Genomic DNA, 22773 nt, shown 5'->3' on the forward strand with positions numbered 1-22773 from the left:
CCATTTTCCACGTTAAAAAGATACGGCTCAATTGGTCGAACTAATGGGGCAGAAATCGATGTATTCATCTCCATAAAATAGAATCATCATAAATTTCTAGCTGTGGATAAACCTTACTTGTTTCAGCAACATACATTTTAATGTAGTGCAGTAGGTGGTTTTTCCTGTTCAGTTCCGATTTTAAAGCATTTTAAAGGTGCTTACATGTAATTGTTAAATAGTTAATGGGTTGCTAATAATACTTATTTATTTGCACTTCATTGGTAATGAGTTTTTACCGAACAAGTTGTTAAATTACTGAAGGTTACTTAATGCGAATGGTAAAACTTTTGGCAGTAACCAATTCAGAAATGAGTTTCCGCTTAGTCCACGTACTAAAACTAAAAACCTTTACAAATTATTTCAGATACAACGAGACCTGCCAAACCCGAGGAGGAGAACGGACGCAGCTATTACTTTGTCTCGCACGATGAAATGATGGCGGACATCGGCGCGAATGAGTACTTGGAATACGGTAACGAACGCGCTCATATGCCACATAGCCATGATAATCTCATGCGCATCCGTTTAACTGCTTGCAGGCACCCATGAGGACGCCATGTACGGCACCAAGTTGGACACCATCCGGCGGATTCACACCGAGGGTAAGATGGCCATATTGGATGTGGAGCCGCAGGCACTGAAGATACTCCGCACGGCTGAGTTCACGCCCTACGTCGTGTTTATAGCGGCGCCCTCACTGCAGAACATAGCAGATGTGAGTAGTAGAGCATCAGAGATAGATTCAAGTCGCAGCCTTCTAATTGCTTTCCTTTGTACCCGTGGCAGTACGACGGCAGCCTGGAGCGACTGGCCAAGGAGTCGGAGATGCTGCGCCAGCTGTACGGTCACTTTTTCGATCTGACGATTGTGAACAACGACATTAGCGAGACGATTGCCACGCTGGAGACGGCCATCGACCGGGTGCACACCACCCCGCAGTGGGTGCCCGTGTCCTGGCTGTACTGACAAGACAGCGAACTGGAATGCCCCGACTGCCTCGAGGGCTGTGACTGCGAGTGGGACGCCTACACGCAGGCCTCCAACGTAGCCCTGTACTGAGGCACACATGCAGATGCAGATACAGATGCAGATGCGCACGACGATGCAGATACACGCCACATCACGACACCACCACACCATTAAAGTATTACCAAGGCACAAGCAACAGCAACAGCAACTGAAGAAGCAACACAGCAACCACTACGAGAGATGACAGTCAGGACTGGAGGATAGAAGGCGCCTGGCGCCGAGCTATATAATTTAAGAATAAATGGGTATTATGGGAACTGCGGTCGCAACGCAACGCAACGCAATGACAAAACGTGTGTGTTAAACGACAGACAACCAATTGTATTTGCCTCTTTTATATTTTGTTTTCTGTTTTAACAGTATGTTTATTTTGTATTAATTTTAACTTGTATTGTATTTCTATTTGCCATTCCATGCTCAATGTGTTATATTTTACGATTATTGTTTTGTTGTATTTGTTTTGTTCATTTTATGCATTTAGTCAAAACAGCATTAAACGCTTATGTAAATCTTGCACTTGTTAGTGTCTAAGTTAACTGGAGTTAGACAAATCGAAACCGAAGCACTCCAAATTGTTTTTACCTAACGATTATTTCCGGTAAGAGTCTTGTGTGCGCAGGTAGGGCGTTGAACGAGTTAGTAAATTATAGAAAAACTACGTAATTAAATATAAATAAACATAGACACAAGGAGACACAACTCAGCAAAAAGAACACGAATAACAGAAGAAAAAAAATAAACAAATTACGATGTGAGCAATTTCAAGTGTTTCAAGCCAAGTAAGAACTAATTAATAACATATGGAAGATCAACTGAAGACAGTGGTGAAGCAAAGTGCACGTTTTAAATGCAATAAAAAAGAAAGGTAACAGAAAAACAAAAAATATATAATAATTTCAGATCACAACACTTACACACGGAGGAAAAGGAAAAGAAGAAAACCTATAAAAAACCAAAATACCAAATTGTTGACGTTTAATTGAATTCCATGAGAAATGAGTAAACCACAAAAAAACAAAATGCAATCAAACATAATAAAACAAAAAATACATAATAATAATTGCAGCCGCGTTTAATTCAAGCAAAAGCAAAGTAAACAAATGGAAAAAACATAGAGTGAGCACAAAACACACATACTAACTGCAATTACGAATTAAAATAATTAGCGAAAGAATGAGGAGATTGCAGGTCAACGCAAAACAGGCAGATAAACCGTATAAATATATATGAAAAATAAATAAAAAAAAAGAAAACAAGATGAAAGTAGGAAATTCAGAAAATATGTATACACAACACATATATATATTTTTCGAACAACTCAAACTCAGGTTGGATACATTGAAAATCAGTCAAGTTCAATAAGAATAATATAGCGGAGCGCTTCCTTTTAACCCACAGCCAAAAAAACAAACGAGAACTCAACAAGGAGACCCAAAAACCGAGTCGAATCGAATCGAATCGAATAAGATCCTATGTCGCTTTGCATTGAATTGAATTGAATTAATCGTACACCCACTGGCCCAGTAACCACCCAAGCAAGCAGCAGCTTCAAATTTTCGAGATACTTTACAAACGACACCGACAAACTGTCTTAGCAATGAAGAAACCTGGCATTTTTTTTAGTGCAGCTTCATGATCAGCAACTAGCGCTCAGTAATTCCGCTTTTTTCCCTCACTGTAGAAATTTGGAAATTTTTTATTAGCTTCCCTCACATAGAGCTTCTGAGATGGACGAAACAGAAACAGTAACAGAATTTAGACTACGACTACGGAGTGCACAAGCAATCACATACTATACGTAGTGGATGAGCCCCAAGAACACGTATGTAGTTACTTTGGGTTAGGATCGCATCGAAGATACATCACAGACACACACTTGAGATCGAACTTAGTAGTAAAGCAAACACATTTGTATACACGTGCCACACAATTCTCTATTCTCTAGCTGTCCCTCAAAAACAACTTAAGCCTGAGCTTATATTCGAGCCCAACCCACTAACCAACCAACCACACGACCCACTTGAATTTCCCAACCGCACACCACACAAGATGAAGAACATACTTATATCCAGAACAATTCTATGGTTTCAAAATGGTTGAACAATTTTGCATAGAGTATTATCGTTAGACGCTGGGCTATAACTTTTCGGTTCTGAGCGTGGATGAAGAAGATGATGAAGATGGAGGATGGATGGAGTGAGGCAATGCAAATCATAGAAGTATCCCAAAAAAAGAAAAGGAGAACAACCGAACCTACCCGAAAAACTGAAGAACTAACTACCTACCCACAACCACAAATGCAGCCAAGTGGCCAAATTAACTAAGTATTATACCTTAAAGCGAACGATAGATCGAACGAACGTGACGAGACGAGACGAAATGATATGAGATGAGATGAGATAGGAGGAGGAACCTTATAGAGGACACGGCTTGAGATGGACGTATGTACATTTTTTGAAGCTCCCCCAAACCGGGCTAAGTGTGCCAGAAAACACCAAAATCGATGAAATGATTAGGAAAAAAGAATGCTCAAATCAAAATCTTATATTTTACGGTATTACAATGATTAGGAACGATTGAAAAGAATTGCAAATTGGGGGGAAAACGATACCGATACCGATAGAGATAGAGAGTATCCCGAGATTGAGCTAGGATTTCAAAAGGATTTCGAAGGATTCGTTTCGTACTTTTACTTGATCCTTTTTTCTTAGCCGATGCGAGCAGATTGTAGCTGTACTCTAAGAATAATTTCACACTAAGATTAAGTAAAAATTTATTGTTGATATTACATAAAAAAAGGAAGATGATGATGATGATGAAGAAGCAGAAGTGAGATGAACACGGTCACGTAAACCAAATGAATTAGAATTTTTCTCTAATTTCATAAGTCAATGATGAGGATGATGAAGATGATGATGATGATATGATACCGAGGGTAATGATGGTGAAGATGAGTTGAAAATGCTTATGATCTCCAATGTCAATATGTGTAGATTGACGCGATTTGAGCTAATTGAGTGAATTGTTATTATAATAATAAATGAAGAATGAAATGAATGGATCGGCAGATCGATCGATCGTTTGGGGCGCAAAAGGCCGCGGTGTTAGTAAATATCATTTAAAATAAATGATAAAAATGTCATTATATATACATAGTTTAAACATGGGATTAATAATAATAAATTAAAATGAAAAAGTAAACGTAAACGGAAATGGAAATGGAGATGAAGATGAAGAGAACCGACGAAACTGGAATGAGAATTAAATAAAAACGAGTAAACACTGAAATACCGAATTTTAAATACATAAGTTTTGAATCATGCATGCTGCAAAGACAAAGCAAAACCCACACAGAAACCGAAACAAAAGTAATAAAATGAACTTCTATATATGAAAAGAGAAAAATATACGAGAGATACAATTTCAACCAGCTTTTGCAATACTTTTCGGAAGCCCTTCCCCCAACCCCTCTACCCTCAAAAAAAAAAAAAAACAAAAAGAAGAACCCCATATCCGCAGCAGAAAAGAGACTCAAAATCAGAACCTTTTCATTTCTTAGAAGCCAGCAGCGAATTTTGCAGAATTACCCAATGGCCAGTGGAAGTCAAGGCGAATGCGACAAAGCGGATGCCCTGCAGCCATGGCTTTTTGAGCAGCAGATACTCGACTCGTACAGATACAGATACAGATACATTTGTATCTTGAGCTTCTAATTGAAACATTACACTCGAACTTCAAACGTTGTCGCCCAACACTCAACGTTTGACCCAAATTTGTTAGCATGCTTTCAAGGTAATGCGAATTTGATACTTTCGTTTTCGTATTTATTTTTCGGCTTACTTTTGGTCTCATTATTAGTTTTTTTCTATGAAGCAGTACCAAAAGTTTTTGATTACTGCCCGGCCGCACAGTTCTATGGGAATCTTGCGCAAGTCTGGGCCAAGTAAACTGCAATCATTTCAATATGCCTCGCTGTGGGGCAGCCCTCCAACTCTCCCCACGCCCCCTTTGAAGAAAACTGGAAGTTGAACGACGTGCTTGGAAATATTAATAAGCGGAAAAGCTGTCCCCCCCAAAATGCCCAACGGATAAACGGCAGATGTCAACAATAGATATTTGTGCCAGGCCATTAGCATTAGCCATAGCCACATCCATAGCCACTACTACCGTTGGAGGAGTAGAACTTCTGCTGGCCGGCCGCCCAGTCATTGAACTGCAACTGCTGCCAGTTCCCACTTGCCAGTTGCCAGTTGCTCGGTTGGAACAGACAACAACACGACACACAGCACAACACCAGCAGCAACATGTTGGAACGGATCGGCTTGTTCTCTGCGGCGATCGAGTTTTTGGTAGCCAGTTTCAGTTTGGTTTTGAGTCTTCGCGCTGGAAGTTGTGCGCTGCTCGCGTTTTGGAGTGTAAGTGCAGCCGCTTATAATCCGGCTTATAATTGCAATTGAAGGCACGTCGTCGCTCGTTTTAAGTCTGTTTTAGTGTGTTTGCTGTTCAGGGTACTTGACTGCCTCTGTGACTGCCTGTGTGTGTGTGTTGTTGGTTGTTGAAATCCGCGCAAACGTATGTGTAATTCGAACCACAGCGATCTATTCATAGCTCCGTCTTATCACTTGAGGGCGCCAACCAAGCCGCCGACCTCTGACCCACAAAGCGTAAAACATCGAAGTCTTAACGATGCTAATGCCAGCCAGCCAGCCAGTCAGTCAGTCAGTCAGTCAGCCTTGTGCAATGGCCCCCGGTATCAGAGCGATAAGGCTAACCAGTGGCGAGCCAGCACTCTAGAGCTGCGGATCAGTGGCGAGTGGCATATGTATAGAATTAGCCGGAGCTTCAAGTTTCTGCCCAAAATAAAAACAAGCCGCTTCTGGTCGATGGTTACGTCAATTTCAATTCGCGTTCGAGTTCGAGTTCTCGTGCAGGTAAATAATACTACGCAACGCAACAAAAGTGGCAGCAGCACCATCATCACCATCATCACCAACAGCAGCACCACCAGCAGCACCTCGCAGTTGAGACAACTTTTGTTTAACACCGCTCAAGGAAACAACGCACACGGACCAAGCATAAAATTAAGCGCGATATAAACTGCAGACCTTTTGCCCCACGTCTGTGCCCTTCGTCGTGCGGCGTTTACTCCAGACCAATACCATACCACAGAAGAGCTCGTGAAATGCGCATAAAGAATCTCCAATTGACTGGGCCGTGGACAACCACGGTGCGGTGCACTGGGAGAAATGTGTGGGGGTTTTAAGGATATTCAAGCGAAAATATAATATCAAGCCTAAAAGCACAACATTACAAAACTCTAAAATGATTACAATCTGAAGAAGAGATAAACAATTGGAATTCGATTCTAAAAAGCTTAAACCAAATAGTTACCGTTTCTTCACTTTGAAGAAATCTGTTCTTGAAACCTCTAAAATCAGTTATTTTGCCAGAAAACCACAGGTTTTTTCTCCCAGTGCACAGGGAGTCACAGTTGAACGAGTTGATTTTTAGCTGCCTTTGCTTTGGAGTCCGAGTGCGCGCATTGAATTTTTGATTTAATTCGTCTTCTTCATCTCGAACTCCGGTTCGCGGCTTCTTCTTTTTTTTTTTTTTTTTTTTTTTGGGTCTTTTGCACAAGGTTATGCGTCCGCTATTGTAAATACCCCCACCGCCAAAACTAACTATCATTAAGTCACATAACACATGCCTTTCAAGCGGCACGCGGATTTTGAACCTCAAGTTTGGCAATTGTGCGACGGTTTGGAGAACTAAGCTCATTAGGGCATTAGATGTTTGCCAGAAGTCATCGAAAGTCTTCGAAAGCGGATTCTACAGCGAGTGGGAATATCAGAATCCGTAGAGCGGTTGCAATCTGTGAGGTTCATCTGTAAGGTCAAGACAGCTGATTGCAGCATTTAGCAAATATTCATGTGCTTATGAGATGTGCAAACAAATATTTCCTGGAACAGCCCATGGGCAGAAATATACATAGATACTATAGGCAAATAACGAGATGCAGTAGGCAGACAAATGCCTCTTTACTTCGTTCTTTGTTCCATTCAGGGCTAGTTTCATTACGGCCAATTTTCATTCAGTCATTCTTCCTGCTGTTTTTTCTGTTTTGTTTTTTTGCTGCTGGACAAGTTTAGCGTCGCCTACATTTTATGGTTCACGTAAATTGTTAACAATTTGAGTCTCATCATGGCTGCGTTTTTTTTTTATGTTTATTTCTTTTTGTCTGGCGCTGCGCTTCAGTGCGTCGGGTCGACAGGTGTGACTCACGAACGTGGCTAACACCCGGCTAACCTTTGTGTTTTTGGCCCATCAAACACGTCGCTCGTTCTGTGATAACGGCTCGAATTAAAAGCTACCTCGCCACCAAGCTGTTAGAATGTGTATGTGTATGTGGCTTGAGCCAAGTTGTTTGGCTTCCTTGCCGGCCATAATGCTTGGCCAGAAAAAAAAAAGAAGAAAAAAACAACGGCATAACCGGTCCTCTGAGGTGTAGTGGGCCAACTATAGGAAAACGGTTACGAGGCATGCGAAATGTTTTTAGGAAATAATTTGCAAGTCAAAGCGACAGCCGAACCAATTTTGATGGCTATACTTTGTAGCCGTTTTTACGGCCACAGAGCCAGCGGCTAATTGCAACCACTTAAGGTGATCGGAGTGGAGCTCGCACTGCTCCTGCTCATCATCACCTGGCTGCTGACTGGTGGCTGCTGACTGGTGGCCTCTACGGAACTCGACGCAACTCGACTTGGTCGGTGGTTCAAGTTCAGCGCCACTGAAGGTTCATGGCCAATTAGAGCGCGCTTATATTATCGCCAGTTTACAGAGTGGAAAACAAACACGGCGGCCCTGCAATTATTGCTGTTTAGTTAGCCCCTCTGTATCGCAACTGCTGCACTGGCTATAAAATATAAACAAACCATTAAAGTTGCTCGGTGGAAAACTTTCCGGTTTAAGTCCAAGTGACTTATGAGTTCGGATGGTATAGTGATTTACTGACTTGTCATCAATATGCACATTGCCTTCAATAGTTGGCTAGTCGCTGGATTAAATTATTGGCGAATAGATCTGCCTCATTACCAAGATGTATATATTGAATCCCATTTATGGTTAAATTGCAGGCTTTATCAGAGTTTGGTTCAATTAAAAATTCCTTAATAGCAGCGTGATACATTTTTAATGTATATTATTATTTTAACGATATGAAAAGCTTTTTCGTAGGTTGTCGTAAGTTTGCAAAATCCATTAACTTCCTATTCATTATCACCTGCAGATCTAACCTTGAATGCTGAGCGATGAGGTCGTGGCCTGGCCTTTTCTGGCTGCTGACCCTGGCGCTCCTGGCGGATGGAGGTCGTCGCGAGTCCCAGCTCCGGATCGGCAAGGCCATCAATATATTCCTGCGCTACGGCTACCTGGGCATCTCCATGCGGGTGATACCGCTCAATGAAAACCCCGAGCCGGATCGCTGGGTGTTCAAGGAGCCCACCAAAAACATCTACAGGGTAAGGGAAGCCACTTGAAGCCACTTTTAGCTTACATTTAATTAGTTAAATGGGGTTGACAAACTCTAAGTTTTTTGTATTAACCTTTAACCACAAACACCATAATCATTTTGAGTATAATCAAAATTTTAAAGTCGAGTTCAAAGTGCTTATCACTCAAAACTATTTTTAGTTGTAATTATTTTGGCTTACTTCCGCCGCGTGTGTCGTTTGTTTGACTAGATTATGGGAAAACGATCATTACAAACGATTATTCAAGTATTAATTACAGAACTTGATTTTAATTTGGCTTACTAAAAAACCATATCATTAATGTATTTTCCTTGTAGAACCTGAGTGGCCTGGCGGAGAGCCATGAAGACACCACACCCGGGATCTTCCATGGCGACTTCCACATGGAGTTCTGCGAGAACCGGAGGCAGCTATTCCAGGCCTATTTCCGTGACTTTTCCATCGAGCAAATGGACAAGCCGTGGGAGGCATTCGCGGGCGGATGGTTTCCGGACAACGCGGCCAAGAAGCTGGGCATCAATACGTCCTTTATCCAAGGCGACTACTCGTATGTTTTGGTGAGGGTGGTCCGCTTCAGGGAAACAGGTCGTCTCAACGCCGAGATTCCGGTACACCAGCCATTGGAGCCGGATGTGCAATCGAGAATGGAACAACTGCAAATCGGAAACATAACTTCTGCAGTGCGATTCATGGAGGACGTGGGCACCCACTACGTGAACTCGTACACCACCGGCAACTCGCTGTACCAGGTGTTTGTGTACAGCAGGAAGAACTACAGCATGATCAAGGAGCGAATCAAGAGCAAAGGTCTGAACGGGCTGTCCAAGCTGGATCTGTACAACTACTTTGCGCCCTGGTTTGCCACGCATCTGGGCCAGATTCGATCGGCTAGTGCCAATGCCACAGTGGAGAGATGGGCGCGTAGGAAGCTGCAGTACGAATACTATGTGGTCAAGTATGTGACACTGCTGAAGCTGCACGGTAACAGTACTCTGCTGCGATCCCTGGACTCGCTGTTGGGCAACGATGCCATCCTGCAGCTGGACCTCAAGTCGCTGAAGCCCATCTTCCGGGCGGAGCCGGAGAAGGAGAGCTGGTACCACGAGGTGCTCGACAACAATGTGAAGCTCTGGGAGCTCAACATGCCGCAGAATCCGCCCAGCCGATAGCTGCATTTTGAATATATATACTGTGCGATATGTGCGATATGTGGCAGCCAAGGATCAATAGTTCCTAGATGCTTAGTTGTAGTTAGGAACCTCTAGTGCGTAGTTAATGTTCTGCCTGTGATAGTTTTAGGTAGTTTAATTGAACCAGAGTACACATCTGACTTGCATTTCAGCTGACTAGCCCGTAAGATCGCCTTATTGATGTACTAGTTTTTTAAACTTTAATACAAAATGATGATAAAAGTAAAACTCTTTATGTTTTAATTACTTAATACTGGAAATTTAAATTGTATTGTAATTGGAATTCGAATTTGAGTAAGAAGCGGGTTTCGAAACGGGTAAACTGCTGCACCCGTTTCATCGAAGTTTCCAACCACACCAATCTCAGTTTTCCACCTTTCTACGTTTCTGTTGGTATTTTTTCAGTACCCTGTGGTATATTATGAATGGTGCACTTACGTTCATACTGAAATCCAAAATAGCACGTGCGGCTGTTTGTATTTTGATTTTAATTTCGGTTTTGCCTGAAATTTATTTAAAATATATTTGGCATGGATATGTTTTCCAATTGCCCGGGCTTTTGTCCCTCCTGCGGCTCCATTCTGCCCGAGCTGCAAGTCAAGGGCAACGTGATTTGCTGCAACTGCAGGCAGGAGTTTCAGCCAGACGGTAAAAACAGAATTTACACCATACATTTTATTATATTATATTTAACTTTTGAAAATAGTTTACAGCGGCGAGAAGTCGGAGTTTACCATACACTTCAACACCTACGATCCCAGCAAGGTGCTCAACAGGACGAAGAGGGAGTCGGAATCGGACGCGGATGGGCCCGTCGTGGAGAGGAAGTGTCCCAAGTGCAACCACGACAAGATGTCCTACGCCACCCTGCAACTGCGATCGGCGGACGAGGGCCAAACGGTGTTCTTCACCTGCCTCAAGTGCAAGTAGGTGTCCTGATAATCCTTCAGTCCTTCCCTTTGTATATTAATCACACACACATTCTCTCTTGCAGATTCAAAGAATCGGAAAACTCTTAGTTGCTAGCAATGTTCGTGTATATAGTCTTATAATTAGTGAAAATAGTCATGCTCGACGGCCTGGAAAATATATAATTTACCAATTGTAATAGCTAACCGGTCTTAATCTTGGTGCAGTACCCACCTCGCTGGCCTTGAGTCGGTTCTTGGGATTGTAGACCACCAGGTTCGAGACCAGATTGATTTCCACCGCATGCGTGCAGCTGGGAAACAAGTTGTCCCAGTGAATGCCCACGGAGTTGGGGAACCTACGTCAACATACAGCAGGTTTATATACTCCGTAATTGTGGAAGGAAGGAATACCTACCGTATCTTGCTGTAATCCGGCAGGGAAGTCAGCTCCGGCCATTGATTCAGACGTGGACTGCCCAGGGTGCGAATGATGATGGCCAATTGCTCGATGTCGGTGGTTCCCGCGAACAGAGGCACTCCGCGCAGCATCTCCGCTACTACGCAGCCTAAATAACGATAGTAGTTAGCTATCAAGATATATGTGAGCCCATCAAAGTGCCAGGTCTCACCTGCCGCCCACATATCCACGCCGGTTCCATACTTCTGGCTGCCAAAGAGTATCTCCGGAGCCCGATACCACCGGGTTGAGACCTGGGGCGAATACAGGCGCGACTCCTCTTCAGGGAAGTATAGACGAGCCAGTCCGAAGTCGGCAATCTTGAGCATATCTGCATCGCTGATCAGCAGGTTAGCGGGCTTAATATCCCGATGCATCAGACCCGCTTCATGCAGATACGCAATCCCCTTGAACATTTGGTGTGCAAACTTGCGCACCTGCTGGCGGCTCAGGGGATTCACCTCGCTCTTGAGCCGATTGTACAGGGTGTCCGGCTGGTATTCCAGCACCAAGGAGAGACCAGTAAGGTCGGGATATATGTCGATGATGTCCAGAATCTGCAATTACTTACATAATTAAAAGCATAACAAATGGAGGCATGGTTAACTCACATATTCGGACTTGCAGAGCTGCAGGGTCTTGATTTCCCTCAATGTGTTTAGGGCTATGTTTCCGAACTTGTTCTTGAGGGCCACCTTCTTGATGGCCACCTCCTTGTTGCGCTGCAGATCGATGGCCTTAAACACGCAGCCATGGACGCCCTCGCCGATTTTCTCGAGCATTTTATAGCGGCTTGGCGCATAGTCCTCCATTATGATGCCACACACTATTCACGCTGGTAATTTTCCGAGGTGTTTATCCACATCGTTGTTCGTCACGTAGTAGTCCATGGCAACACGGCCACAACAAATGCCGCAGGACCAGCTGACGGGGCCACCTGTTGCAGGATGTTTACAAACGCAGTGGGTTTGTGGCAATTACGGGGGTTGGAAAGCCTAGGCCAAGGCGGAGTAGTGACAGCTTTCGGTTTTAAGGACATGCGCACTTCCTGCCTCGAATTCCTCCTGTCAGCCAAGTGTCAAGTCAGGGGGATACATAATTTTTCGGACCCTCGCACTGCAAAAGTTCTGCGTTGGCTGAGATTTGATGTGAAATAAGTGCTTCAAATGGCAGCGGTAGTGAAGTAAAAGCCAATTCTGGGACTAAACAAGGTAGGTTTCTATAAGCATATGAAAATAAGATAAAAGAGGATGCAAATCATGGAGTTCAGCACATTTGGAGTTGCCTCTTCGCGTTAACGAGGGTACTAAATAATGCACGACTCCCTTAGATCATTAAATTGCTTTATAATTGCAAAACGTGCCAGCATTGCTGCGGCAATTTGAAGCAATTTTGCTGGCCTGGCCTTAGCCTTGCCCCACCTGTCCTGCAAAATTGCATGCGAGTACCAACAGGCGCAGGTGGAGCGTAGAAAATACACACCCACTGGTGGGCGCAGCCTTGCCTCGACAGCCTTGGCTCACCCAAAAGCACCCACTGCCAGTCACCACCCACAAGTTGGCTCCAAGTTCACGTCCTCGATATGCGCCATTCACATTTAGAATTGTTTTGCAGCCCACGCGGTCAACATGTTCCGGCCAAGTTGGTTTCCATTCGCCAGCCAGCTGCTGTTCCTGCTCCTTTGGAGCACCGCCTGGGGCAGGACAGCCAAGAGATCGGATGTCTACATAGCGGGCTTCTTTCCCTACGGCGATGGCGTGGAGAACTCCTACACCGGAAGGGGCGTTATGCCCAGCGTGAAGCTCGCCTTGGGCCACGTTAATGAGCATGGCAAGATACTGGCCAACTACAGGCTGCACATGTGGTGGAACGACACTCAGGTGAGTTGGGGATAACTATGAAGTATAGAAGTCAATACACTCTCTGAAGAACTTGTAGATTTTAAAGTTGAATTAGCCCACTTTAAAAATTGAAACATATTATAACATTTACTGATGAACTTTTCCATATTCCCTTGAATTTAATTTGGTTTGCAGTGCAATGCTGCCGTGGGCGTAAAGTCCTTCTTCGATATGATGCATTCGGGTCCCAATAAGGTAATGCTCTTCGGCGCCGCGTGCACCCATGTGACCGATCCCATAGCCAAGGCCAGCAAGCACTGGCACCTCACCCAGCTGAGTTACGCGGACACCCATCCCATGTTCACCAAGGATGCGTTTCCCAATTTCTTCCGCGTGGTTCCCTCGGAGAATGCCTTCAATGCGCCGCGACTGGCCCTGCTGAAGGAGTTCAATTGGACCAGGGTGGGCACTGTTTACCAGAACGAGCCACGCTATTCGCTGCCGCACAATCACATGGTGGCCGATCTGGATGCCATGGAGGTGGAGGTGGTGGAGACGCAGAGCTTCGTCAACGATGTGGCCGAATCCTTGAAGAAACTCCGCGAGAAGGACGTGCGCATCATACTGGGCAACTTCAACGAGCACTTTGCACGCAAGGCCTTCTGTGAGGCTTACAAGTGAGTTGGATTTACCAACTTATGAGTATGGCGATCTTAACTTATTGATATCAACTCGCTTTCAGATTGGACATGTATGGAAGGGCCTATCAATGGCTGATAATGGCCACCTATTCCACAGATTGGTGGAATGTCACGCAGGACAGCGAGTGCAGCGTGGAGGAGATCGCCACGGCCTTGGAAGGCGCCATTCTAGTCGATCTTCTGCCCTTGTCCACCAGTGGCGACATCACAGTGGCTGGCATTGTATGTATCAGCAAGTCTATTAAATTTCTTATGATATCTTATGATCTTATTTTGCTAGACTGCTGATGAGTATCTGGTGGAGTACGACAGACTGCGAGGCACTGAGTATTCCCGGTTCCATGGCTATACCTACGATGGTATCTGGGCAGCTGCCTTGGCCATTCAGTATGTGGCCGAGAAGCGAGAGGATCTGCTAACCCATTTCGATTATCGTGTGAAGGACTGGGAGAGTGTCTTCCTGGAGGCTTTGCGCAACACATCCTTCGAGGGTGTGACGGTAAATAAGTCATTGAAACTGTTTTACTCCATTTAAAACTTATTTTACTTTCTTAAGGGACCCGTACGTTTCTACAACAACGAACGCAAGGCCAACATCCTGATCAACCAGTTTCAACTGGGGCAAATGGAAAAGATCGGGGAATACCACTCACAGAAGTCACACTTGGACTTGAGCTTGGGAAAACCAGTCAGATGGGTGGGCAAAACGCCGCCCAAGGATCGCACTTTGATCTACATCGAGCACAGCCAGGTCAACCCAACCATATACATCGTATCGGCCAGTGCTTCAGTCATTGGAGTGATTATTGCCACCGTTTTTCTGGCCTTTAATATCAAATATCGCAATCAAAGGTTAGCTTGTGATGGTACTTTCAATAATTAATAGTTAGTTAATAATATTACTCTGTTTTATAGATACATCAAGATGTCCAGTCCCCATCTGAACAACCTGATCATTGTGGGCTGCATGATGACCTATCTGAGCATCATTTTCCTGGGACTGGACACCACTTTAAGTAGCGTGGCGGCTTTTCCCTATATCTGCACAGCTCGAGCCTGGATCTTGATGGCTGGATTCAGTCTCAGTTTCGGAGCCATGTTCTCGAAGACGTGGCGTGTGCATTCCATATTCACCGATCTAAAGCTCAACAAGAAGGTGATCAAGGACTATCAGTTGTTTATGGTTGTGGGCGTGCTTTTGGCCATTGACATAGCCATTATAACCACCTGGCAGATTGCTGATCCCTTTTACCGCGAGACTAAACAGTTGGAGCCTTTGGTTAGTTAATAAATATAACATATTTGAACTAAAAACTCACAAATGAATGTTTTCCACAGCATCACGAGAATATTGATGATGTTTTGGTGATCCCCGAGAACGAGTACTGCCAGTCCGAGCACATGACCATATTCGTTAGCATTATCTATGCCTACAAGGGACTGTTGCTGGTGAGTAGACAATAAACATAAGCTAATTGTATAACAATATAAAATATATTTATATATTTTTTTTATAGGTCTTTGGCGCCTTTTTGGCCTGGGAAACGCGACATGTTTCCATACCGGCTCTGAACGATTCCAAGCATATTGGTTTCTCGGTTTACAATGTGTTCATCACTTGTCTGGCCGGAGCGGCTATATCCCTGGTGCTATCGGATCGAAAGGATTTAGTTTTTGTCTTACTCTCGTTTTTTATCATTTTTTGTACGACAGCCACTTTGTGTTTGGTGTTCGTACCGAAAGTAAGACTGGTAGTAAGGAAGTTTTGTAGTTTTTGTAGCTGTTATATGTTACATATAATAATCGTGTAATATGAATGTTGTTTGTCGGCGATAATAGACCGATCAGTTTTTTGGTTACACCTTTCAAACTGATCGGTAGTTACCGCCAGCTAAGCTGATCTTTCGTCTAGCGTTTATACACTTTGAAACAGAAACAACATGTACTCGAAAACAGATCCTAAAATGCTATATAACACTACAGACTAACTATAAACTTGAACTATATAGAACTATACAACCAAGAGCAGCAGCAAGGTTGTGGTCACATCCCACTTCCCTGCTGTTGCCATATCTTTGACTGTCCTATTTCGCTGTCCGTAGAGTTGGTCCTTCCTAGATGTTGACCATGTAGTAAAATCTTTGGTTAATATTCATGCGAATCGTTTTGCAGTTGGTGGAGCTGAAGCGGAATCCCCAGGGCGTGGTGGACAAGCGCGTCAGGGCCACGCTGAGACCCATGTCCAAGAACGGACGCAGGGACTCCTCGGTCTGCGAACTGGAGCAACGATTGCGGGATGTGAAGAACACAAACTGCCGGTTCAGGAAGGCGCTGATGGAGAAGGAGAACGAGCTGCAGGCCCTAATCCGCAAGCTGGGACCCGAGGCACGCAAGTGGATCGATGGGGTGAGCTGCACGGGTGGCTCCAATGTCGGTAGCGAACTGGAGCCCATCCTCAGCGATGACATTGTTAGGCTCTCGGCTCCACCGGTGCGTCGCGAGATGCCCAGCACCACAGGTGAGTGGTTGAGGTGGGGCACTGCGTAGATATGTTCATGCATTGCAACCCGTTTGTCATAGAAGTTACCGAGATGACGTCTGTGGATAGCGTGACCTCGACTCATGTGGAGATGGACAACTCCTTTGTATCGGTGCAGTCCACGGTGATGGCGCCATCGCTTCCTCCGTAAGTTTCTTAGTTAGATCCCTATATACACACACTAATCTCTGGAGTTCTTGCAACAGCAAAAAGAAAAAGCAATCCATTGTGGAGCACCACTCGCATGCCCCTGCTGCCACCATGATGCAGCCCATCCAGCAGCAGCTGCAGCAGCACTTGCAGCAACACCAGCAGATGCAGCAGCAGCACCTACAGCAGCAGCAACACCAGCAGATGCAACAGCAGCAGCAGCAGCAGCAACAGCAGCAGCAGCAACATCATCATCGCCATCTGGAGAAGAGGAACTCGGTGTCCGCCCAGACCGATGACAATATCGGGAGCATCACCAGCACGGCGGGCAAGCGGAGCGGCGGCGATTGCTCCAGCATGCGGGAGAGGCGTCAGTCGACCGCCTCCAGGCACTACGACAGTGGCAGCCAGACGCCCACCGCCCGGCCAAAGTACAGCAGCTCGCACCGGAACTCCTCCACCAACATCTCCACGTCGCAATCGGAGTTGAGCAACATGTGTCCGCACTCGAAGCCCAGCACTCCGGCTGTGATTAAGAGTGAGTTCTATTTTCCCCCAACCCATAGTTTAAGCTACTTAATCGATTTTCCAAATGAAAATAGCTCCCACTGCCTCCGACCATCGCCGCACCAGCATGGGCGCTGCGCTGAAGTCCAACTTCGTGGTGTCGCAGAGTGACCTCTGGGACACGCACACGCTGTCGCACGCCAAGCAGCGCCAGTCGCCGCGCAACTACGCCAGTCCGCAGCGCTGTGCGGAGCATCATGGCGGCCACGGGATGACCTATGACCCGAACACCACCTCGCCCATCCAGCGGTCCGTCTCCGAGAAGAACCGCAACAAGCATCGGCCAAAGCCGCAGAAGGGCACCGTCTGCCAGAGCGAGACGGACAGCGAACGGGAGCGGGATCCGCCGCCAATCAGTCAGCCATGCGTGCAGCCGCGCAAGGTCAGTCGCAGCTCCAACATCCAGCACGCCGCCCACCACCACAGTTCGCCCAATGTGGCGCCCGACAAGCAGCGGAGCCGGCAGCGGGGCAAGCAGGAGAGCAGCATCTATGGGGCCAGCAGCGAGACGGAACTGCTCGAGGGCGAGACGGCCATTCTGCCCATCTTCCGGAAACTCCTCACCGAGAAGAGTCCCAACTATCGGGGCCGCAGTGCCGTCGGCCAGAGCTGTCCGAATATATCCATCAAATGCGATATCGTCGAGTACTTGTAGGCGGCGCAAGGGATATGCATTATGCCGTAGTCGAACTCCTATTGTTAGATCCAGTTGCAGTGTAAAGATTACCTTTGTTTTCTTCGGAGTTACGCATCTACATACACACCCTGTGAGGCAGGGCACACACCATTTAGCGAACTAGTAGCAATGACATGAGATAGTTGGGAAATAAATTACAATTTAAAATAATCATGTATCTGCTTTTGTGTCCTGACTCTCGATTTTACTGACAGGCATTTTCATAGGCACATATTTCACTGTGTACAAGCAGAAACGGCAATTTTAATTGTAATTTATATTAATGAGCAAATGGGCGTATGAGTGCTAAACTGATGGGCGATTCTATTGCAGTGCGATGCGCCGGAAGTGATTGTTGAGCGGACCCTCGTCCGAATAGCCGGCAATTTCCTGGGGTATGATGCCAGACTCCTCGATGGAGGTGCACGGCCGGCACATGCACTCCAATGGCGCCTTGGTCAGCACCTTCTTGAACTTGCGCTCGCCGGGCTTCACCTTGGGACAGAACAGCGAGACGGATGCCTCCCGCTCACCCGACTCCTGGCAGCACATGCACGAGCGCTCCATCTGCCAGATCTTGCTGCCCGATACCTAAGGTCACAAAACTAGTAGCAAATTGATAGGAATTCATAGGAATATGTCAAGTACCTGGATATAGCTGGCACAGCGACCCACGCAGGCGAACGAGGGAATCGGCTTGGGCACACAGCCGGGATACTGGAGCACATGGATGACGGGCGTCACCTGGCAATCGTCGCCCAGATGCGTAATATCTGGATGGTAAACGGAATCCCTTAGAGCTTACAATATGCTGTTATTAAGTCCCATTATCAAACCATTATCGGTGGCGGCCACCGAGCCATCCGGCTGAGCCGTGCAGAGCTTCAGGATGCTGACCAGGACGCAGTAGAGCAGGATCAGGACAAAGACCTTGTTGTTCTCGTGGCGGAGCAGGTGGCGCAGCATTTCGTCGTCGACTCACGACTGCGAGTGTCCTGTCGCGTGAAATGGAATGGAAAGCGCCACTGGCAGCCGGCGGGCTTTTATACTCCCGACTTGGCCAGCGGATGCCGCTCTAATGGCCGCTCGACAGCGTAAATTATGGCCTAATAAAGCAGGGGCCGTCCAAACCTTTTTGCCTAGTAATTGCGTACACGAAAAGGGCATTTCTCCCGCAGCGCATGACCACGGCAATCTCTTTATTTCCCCCACAACTTATTAGCTAATCAGAGCCAGGCCAACAGCCTGCCCACTGCCAACAGCAGCACCACCACCAAGGAAGTGGCTCCCAGGCAGGAGCTGCCATTTCTGTCCGCCAGATATTCGACCAGATTCCGCAGATGGTTATCCGCCCAGTTGAGGTTGTTTTCCACAGTCACCAAGGATTTGGCGAGCAGCTCTTCCGATTCCCCGAAAAGCTGGTGGTTGCTGTAGTAGAAGTCCTTGAGCAACTGCTGCTGCTCCCGGGTGGTGAAGTACTCCGCCAGGTCATTGATCACCTCGGCCGTGTCCGCCCAACTCTGGAAACTGAAAAGCAGGAAGGTTGCACTAACGGATTATTGAATATTGGTTAAAAACTCACTCGTACGCCAATAGCACGATGTTTTCGGTAATCATTTCAAAAATGGGCTGCACCAAGTCAGGATTCTCCTCGTACATACGGGCTATACCAATTTTCTTTTGCTCAATACTCTGCGGACCAGAGATGATCATCTTGCGGTAGTGCGTTTCGTACTCCCTCGTGCAGCTGATGGCAGCCCAGAGCAGATTCCTTTCGCTGGTGCGATTCTCGAGTTGGTACTGACCCCACACCATAGTGTAGGCATTGTAGTCGGCGCTGCTGGCTGCACAGTAGAAGGTTTCCCGGTAATCCGGCGATGGTACTTCCGCACTTGTGACGAACTGAACGTTGACCTTTGGCCTGCAAGCGCTGACCTGGTATCTGCACAGCCATTTAATCAGCTTGTTACGATTGGCCACATCCAGCGGAGTGTCCTGGGCGCTCCAAGCAACTCCTAGTTTTTCAAAGACAGCTGCTGTGATGTCGGATAGATATATCCGAAAGTTGGGCAGCTGTTCGGGCGCCAATCGCTTCGCCACCGTATTCAAGTTCTCATAGACGGCATACCAGGGCACGTACTCCACCTCCTTGGCCAGGTATTCCAGGAACGCGAATACATCCGCATAGTCCACATATTGAACTTGCGCGAAATTGAAGAGGTCATCAATAATTTGAGCCCGGTTCTCAACAGGTATGCCACTGTGATTCGTTGCGGAGATGGCCAACCGAAGGCCCTCCCTTAAGGTGGCATCATAAAACACTCGTTGGTAGTTCGACTGCCTTAGGTTAAGTACAATCCAGTCAATTTGATTATCAAAATTGAGCCAGAGAACATTCACGGTTTTGTGTAGGTATTTATACGGCGTTAGATTGTAGAAATTCCGTTCCAGATTAGTGGTGAAAGTGATTGGCACTGTGTATAGCAGTGTGGCGTTACTGCCATCGTCTTTGTCCAGCAGGAATCGCGACTGCTCCACGGTGACGACTTTGCTACCCTGCAAAGCCTTCACAATTAGCATGGGATAGCCCACCTGGTCCGTGTAATCGGTGAAAAAGTCCACCAGATCCACATCCTGATTCTTTGGCCAGTGCTCAAAGAGATGGTAAAACAGGTTATAAGGCACAGTGTTGGTCAGGTGACTGCAAATAGATTACAATAATACAATTATAGTATTATTTCCTTATCAAAATTAAGAATCTCTTCATGGTAACTTAACTTTAGCAATGACAAGATAAAGGTAAAATAGACTTTACTTACTATTGCTGCAGGTAATTCCTGATGGCCGTGTCAAAGTTTTGGGCTCCCATGAGATTTCGCCACATCCTTACAATGCAAGCTCCCTTGGCATAGGCGATTCCGCTGAACTTGTAGGCAATCTGGGTGGGTGTTTGGATCTCCGATTCCGGACTGGTCATGGGTTGAGTGCTGTTCCGCGCATCCGTGCCAAAGATCAGCTGCATTTGGCGCACCACAAACTGCTCGTCCAAGTGATACTCTGGATAGAGCTGCAATGAGTATATCAAAATGCAGGCAAATATATATATATTGGAGTGCACATCCCACCTGATGTGCCATGAAGTACTCGTAGTAGCGGGCAAAGGCCTCATTGAGCCAGAAGTAGCTCCACCAGGAGAAGGTCACGCTGTCTCCGAACCACATGTGTGAGGTCTCGTGTGCGATGATGCGTATGGCGAACTCCTTATCCGACCAGTCATCCGAGTATCCAGGTTCCTGAATCAGGACAGCATCGCTTACATAATACATATATTACAATCTTTCATCTTTGGAATCTTTCAACGTTCAGTTTACTCACCTGTAGATGATGAGGCCCCAGTTCTCCATGCCGTTGTGCGGAAACCTGGGCGAACTGGCATACTGGAGCACATCGTTGCCCAGTTCAGCATATGGACTCTGGAACAGCTCCTCGTAGGCCGATACCACCTGCTGACCCACATGGTAGCTGAACTCTGTGTTGTTATAAAACTCCGGACGAATGAGCACTGCGAATTCACTCTCATTTCCACGGGCAGAATAATTGGCCACCATGAAGGCCAGCAGATATGTGGACATGACGGGGGTCTCCTCAAAGTGATCGACAAAACGAGCTTGGCTAAAATCGAGGGAAAAGTTTATAAAGTTTATTAATATTGATAAACTATAATTTACCTAATAGCTGTCGTTTCTTTCAGCTTGGTGTTGGCTATGGACCGATACCCGTCGGGCCGGACAATCTGCAGTTGGAACCGGGCCTTCATGGCGGGCTCATCGAAGCAGGGCAGCACCAGGCGGGCGTTGATGCGCTGCATCTGGGTGAGCGCCAGCCAGTTGGTCACATTGGTATCGCTCTCCACATAGCTGGCGGAGAAGAGGCCGGCCATATCCGTTCGTATGTGCCCGGTGTACGTGAACCCGAGCGTATAATCCTTGCCAGGCTGCACGGCCTGCGTCAGCGGAACTCTCACCTGTTGGGTGGCGGCCTCATAAATCAGCCGGCTGATATCGATGGCCTCCACCTGCGCACCTGCCGCATCCAGAAGCCAGCATGCCGTAATGTCCAGCGTATCAGCATGCAGAATGATTTGTTGCACCTCCACCGTTCCGACCACCCGCAACGCAATGCTCACTTCGCCATCGAAAACGGTGGGCTCGGCCGCGTTTCGCAGAACGCCGATGGTCAGGTTGTAGTGCGCAGGTACGACGCTCCCGTCCAGCCGATAATCAGCGGCATTCGTGACGCAGATCAGCAGCGAGCAAAGTAGCCAAAAGGCCCCAAACATCGAACTGCTCATGGCGATCGCAGCTCGTGTACTGGAGTGTGGGATTCGGACACACTCTGCTAGATCGCCGAAATCACCGAAAATCAAAGCAAATAAAAAAGTCCCCCCCGCGAAACAGGTGTTGTTCGCAGATGATTAGATAGTGGAATGTTTGAACAATAATTCGAGATGTCGTCACACTTCTCTCAGTAAAATATTCTTATCAGCACGCCACTGGGTGCTCGCTCATTAAATGCTAAATGCCAATTATCATTTTAATTGCCACCGACAGCTGCCTAATGAGTTTCTGTCAGGGAATCTATTGCCATTTTGTTTTGAATATCATAGCACTTTAAAAAAAGAGAGAAAGCTATAGTTGAGTGCCTGAGATCGAGGTGCTCATACGGACGGACAAACGGACATGGCCAGATTGACTAGGCTAGTGATCCTGATCATGATCCTATATTACTTTAGGTGTAACGGGCATAATAATTCTTATTCCTTTAGAAAATTAAACGCTTTAAAAAAGTCCCTCTGCTATCCATTCACCACTAAGGTGGAATGTCCAAAGTGCCATTAAATACTACAATTGATTAGATGCGATAAAGATTTTGTTTTCAATTGGATTCCACGAATTGTGAATCAACTTAGCCAGAATAGGTGGTGAGATCGATATCTGCAAGACAACGTCGTAAAAGAGCTGGCAATAAAGATTGTAATTTATTAGTTATGTCGGTCAGTTTGAGCTTCAGCTATATTTTAGTCTTTTTACTTTTAATTATTTAACCCTGAACTTGCGTTGCATTAAAAGAAAAACCAACAA

General features: G+C 46.2%; 7 protein-coding genes across 14 annotated transcripts in view; 4 read left to right on the forward strand and 3 right to left on the reverse strand.

The window, feature by feature from the left end:
• LOC122619235 (peripheral plasma membrane protein CASK) overlaps nucleotides 1–1830 on the forward strand; it is a 38558-nt gene extending 36728 nt beyond the window's left edge. For all 6 annotated transcript variants that reach the window (XM_043796023.1, XM_043796025.1, XM_043796024.1 and 3 more), the window contains 3 exons: nucleotides 407–514; nucleotides 582–757; nucleotides 829–1830. In XM_043796023.1, coding sequence (XP_043651958.1) covers nucleotides 407–514; nucleotides 582–757; nucleotides 829–1008 — 464 coding nt within the window. In that variant the 3' untranslated portion in view covers nucleotides 1009–1830. The remainder of the gene's footprint in view (nucleotides 1–406; nucleotides 515–581; nucleotides 758–828) is intronic.
• A 3548-nt stretch (nucleotides 1831–5378) lies between these two features.
• Nucleotides 5379–10018, forward strand: LOC122619706 (torso-like protein). Of its 2 annotated transcripts, none has more exons than XM_043796794.1 (3): nucleotides 5379–5486; nucleotides 8357–8588; nucleotides 8918–10018. In XM_043796794.1, exons 2-3 carry the CDS (start codon nucleotides 8379–8381, stop codon nucleotides 9767–9769), a joined length of 1062 nt encoding a protein of 353 aa, XP_043652729.1. In that variant the 5' UTR covers nucleotides 5379–5486; nucleotides 8357–8378; the 3' UTR covers nucleotides 9770–10018. The 2 variants fall into 2 exon arrangements, with proteins under 2 accessions (XP_043652729.1, XP_043652728.1); XM_043796793.1 differs by lacking the exon at nucleotides 5379–5486 and adding an exon at nucleotides 5829–6002.
• Nucleotides 10019–10229: 211 nt separating this feature from the next.
• LOC122621503 (DNA-directed RNA polymerase I subunit RPA12) lies at nucleotides 10230–10898 on the forward strand. The gene is made up of 3 exons (XM_043799373.1): nucleotides 10230–10438; nucleotides 10497–10716; nucleotides 10785–10898. Exons 1-3 carry the CDS (start codon nucleotides 10321–10323, stop codon nucleotides 10807–10809), a joined length of 363 nt encoding a protein of 120 aa, XP_043655308.1. The 5' UTR covers nucleotides 10230–10320; the 3' UTR covers nucleotides 10810–10898.
• Nucleotides 10822–11970, reverse strand: LOC122621502 (cyclin-dependent kinase 20). Its single transcript, XM_043799372.1, has 4 exons — nucleotides 11770–11970; nucleotides 11331–11715; nucleotides 11117–11267; nucleotides 10822–11057 (listed from the first exon to the last, which is right to left on the reverse strand). Exons 1-4 carry the CDS (start codon nucleotides 11968–11970, stop codon nucleotides 10886–10888), a joined length of 909 nt encoding a protein of 302 aa, XP_043655307.1. The 3' UTR covers nucleotides 10822–10885.
• Nucleotides 11971–12256: 286 nt separating this feature from the next.
• On the forward strand, nucleotides 12257–17775 carry LOC122619901 (gamma-aminobutyric acid type B receptor subunit 2). 2 transcript variants are annotated; one of them, XM_043797110.1, is made up of 13 exons: nucleotides 12257–12369; nucleotides 12773–13038; nucleotides 13195–13676; nucleotides 13742–13922; nucleotides 13981–14199; nucleotides 14257–14552; nucleotides 14616–14979; nucleotides 15039–15149; nucleotides 15218–15442; nucleotides 15873–16218; nucleotides 16281–16386; nucleotides 16446–16927; nucleotides 16992–17775. In XM_043797110.1, exons 2-13 carry the CDS (start codon nucleotides 12787–12789, stop codon nucleotides 17609–17611), a joined length of 3684 nt encoding a protein of 1227 aa, XP_043653045.1. In that variant the 5' UTR covers nucleotides 12257–12369; nucleotides 12773–12786; the 3' UTR covers nucleotides 17612–17775. The 2 variants fall into 2 exon arrangements, with proteins under 2 accessions (XP_043653045.1, XP_043653046.1); XM_043797111.1 differs by having other exon boundaries at nucleotides 16284–16386.
• A 145-nt stretch (nucleotides 17776–17920) lies between these two features.
• LOC122621003 (bursicon) lies at nucleotides 17921–18598 on the reverse strand. The gene is made up of 3 exons (XM_043798716.1): nucleotides 18469–18598; nucleotides 18281–18405; nucleotides 17921–18223 (listed from the first exon to the last, which is right to left on the reverse strand). Exons 1-3 carry the CDS (start codon nucleotides 18596–18598, stop codon nucleotides 17957–17959), a joined length of 522 nt encoding a protein of 173 aa, XP_043654651.1. The 3' UTR covers nucleotides 17921–17956.
• A 199-nt stretch (nucleotides 18599–18797) lies between these two features.
• Nucleotides 18798–21996, reverse strand: LOC122619703 (aminopeptidase N). The gene is made up of 6 exons (XM_043796789.1): nucleotides 21361–21996; nucleotides 21008–21304; nucleotides 20758–20944; nucleotides 20452–20699; nucleotides 19215–20333; nucleotides 18798–19159 (listed from the first exon to the last, which is right to left on the reverse strand). Exons 1-6 carry the CDS (start codon nucleotides 21981–21983, stop codon nucleotides 18859–18861), a joined length of 2775 nt encoding a protein of 924 aa, XP_043652724.1. The 5' UTR covers nucleotides 21984–21996; the 3' UTR covers nucleotides 18798–18858.
• Nucleotides 21997–22773: the final 777 nt, after the last annotated feature.

Source organism: Drosophila teissieri, chromosome 3R, assembly GCF_016746235.2.
Source record: "Drosophila teissieri strain GT53w chromosome 3R, Prin_Dtei_1.1, whole genome shotgun sequence".
Taxonomy (NCBI): domain Eukaryota; kingdom Metazoa; phylum Arthropoda; class Insecta; order Diptera; family Drosophilidae; genus Drosophila; species Drosophila teissieri.

Bases quoted from the DNA above. Each gene is read 5' to 3' on its own strand.
- LOC122619706 (XM_043796794.1), top strand. From the start codon at position 8,379: ATGAGGTCGTGGCCTGGCCTTTTCTGGCTGCTGACCCTGGCGCTCCTG. The intron at 8,589-8,917 runs GTAAGGGAAGCC...TTTTCCTTGTAG, and splicing joins CCACCAAAAACATCTACAGG to AACCTGAGTGGCCTGGCGGA.
- LOC122621503 (XM_043799373.1), top strand. From the start codon at position 10,321: ATGGATATGTTTTCCAATTGCCCGGGCTTTTGTCCCTCCTGCGGCTCC. The intron at 10,439-10,496 runs GTAAAAACAGAA...TTTTGAAAATAG, and splicing joins GCAGGAGTTTCAGCCAGACG to TTTACAGCGGCGAGAAGTCG. The intron at 10,717-10,784 runs GTAGGTGTCCTG...TCTCTCTTGCAG, and splicing joins TTCACCTGCCTCAAGTGCAA to ATTCAAAGAATCGGAAAACT.
- LOC122621502 (XM_043799372.1), bottom strand. From the start codon at position 11,970: ATGGAGGACTATGCGCCAAGCCGCTATAAAATGCTCGAGAAAATCGGC. The intron at 11,716-11,769 runs GTGAGTTAACCA...AAGTAATTGCAG, and splicing joins AGCTCTGCAAGTCCGAATAT to ATTCTGGACATCATCGACAT. The intron at 11,058-11,116 runs GTAGGTATTCCT...ATGTTGACGTAG, and splicing joins CCGGATTACAGCAAGATACG to GTTCCCCAACTCCGTGGGCA.
- LOC122619901 (XM_043797110.1), top strand. From the start codon at position 12,787: ATGTTCCGGCCAAGTTGGTTTCCATTCGCCAGCCAGCTGCTGTTCCTG. The intron at 13,039-13,194 runs GTGAGTTGGGGA...TTTGGTTTGCAG, and splicing joins TGTGGTGGAACGACACTCAG to TGCAATGCTGCCGTGGGCGT. The intron at 16,219-16,280 runs GTGAGTGGTTGA...CGTTTGTCATAG, and splicing joins CGAGATGCCCAGCACCACAG to AAGTTACCGAGATGACGTCT.
- LOC122621003 (XM_043798716.1), bottom strand. From the start codon at position 18,598: ATGCTGCGCCACCTGCTCCGCCACGAGAACAACAAGGTCTTTGTCCTG. The intron at 18,406-18,468 runs GTTTGATAATGG...TTTACCATCCAG, and splicing joins GGTGGCCGCCACCGATAATG to ATATTACGCATCTGGGCGAC. The intron at 18,224-18,280 runs GTACTTGACATA...TTGTGACCTTAG, and splicing joins GCTGTGCCAGCTATATCCAG to GTATCGGGCAGCAAGATCTG.
- LOC122619703 (XM_043796789.1), bottom strand. From the start codon at position 21,983: ATGAGCAGTTCGATGTTTGGGGCCTTTTGGCTACTTTGCTCGCTGCTG. The intron at 20,945-21,007 runs GTGAGTAAACTG...GTATTATGTAAG, and splicing joins TGGGGCCTCATCATCTACAG to CGATGCTGTCCTGATTCAGG. The intron at 19,160-19,214 runs GTGAGTTTTTAA...CCTGCTTTTCAG, and splicing joins ATCGTGCTATTGGCGTACGA to TTTCCAGAGTTGGGCGGACA.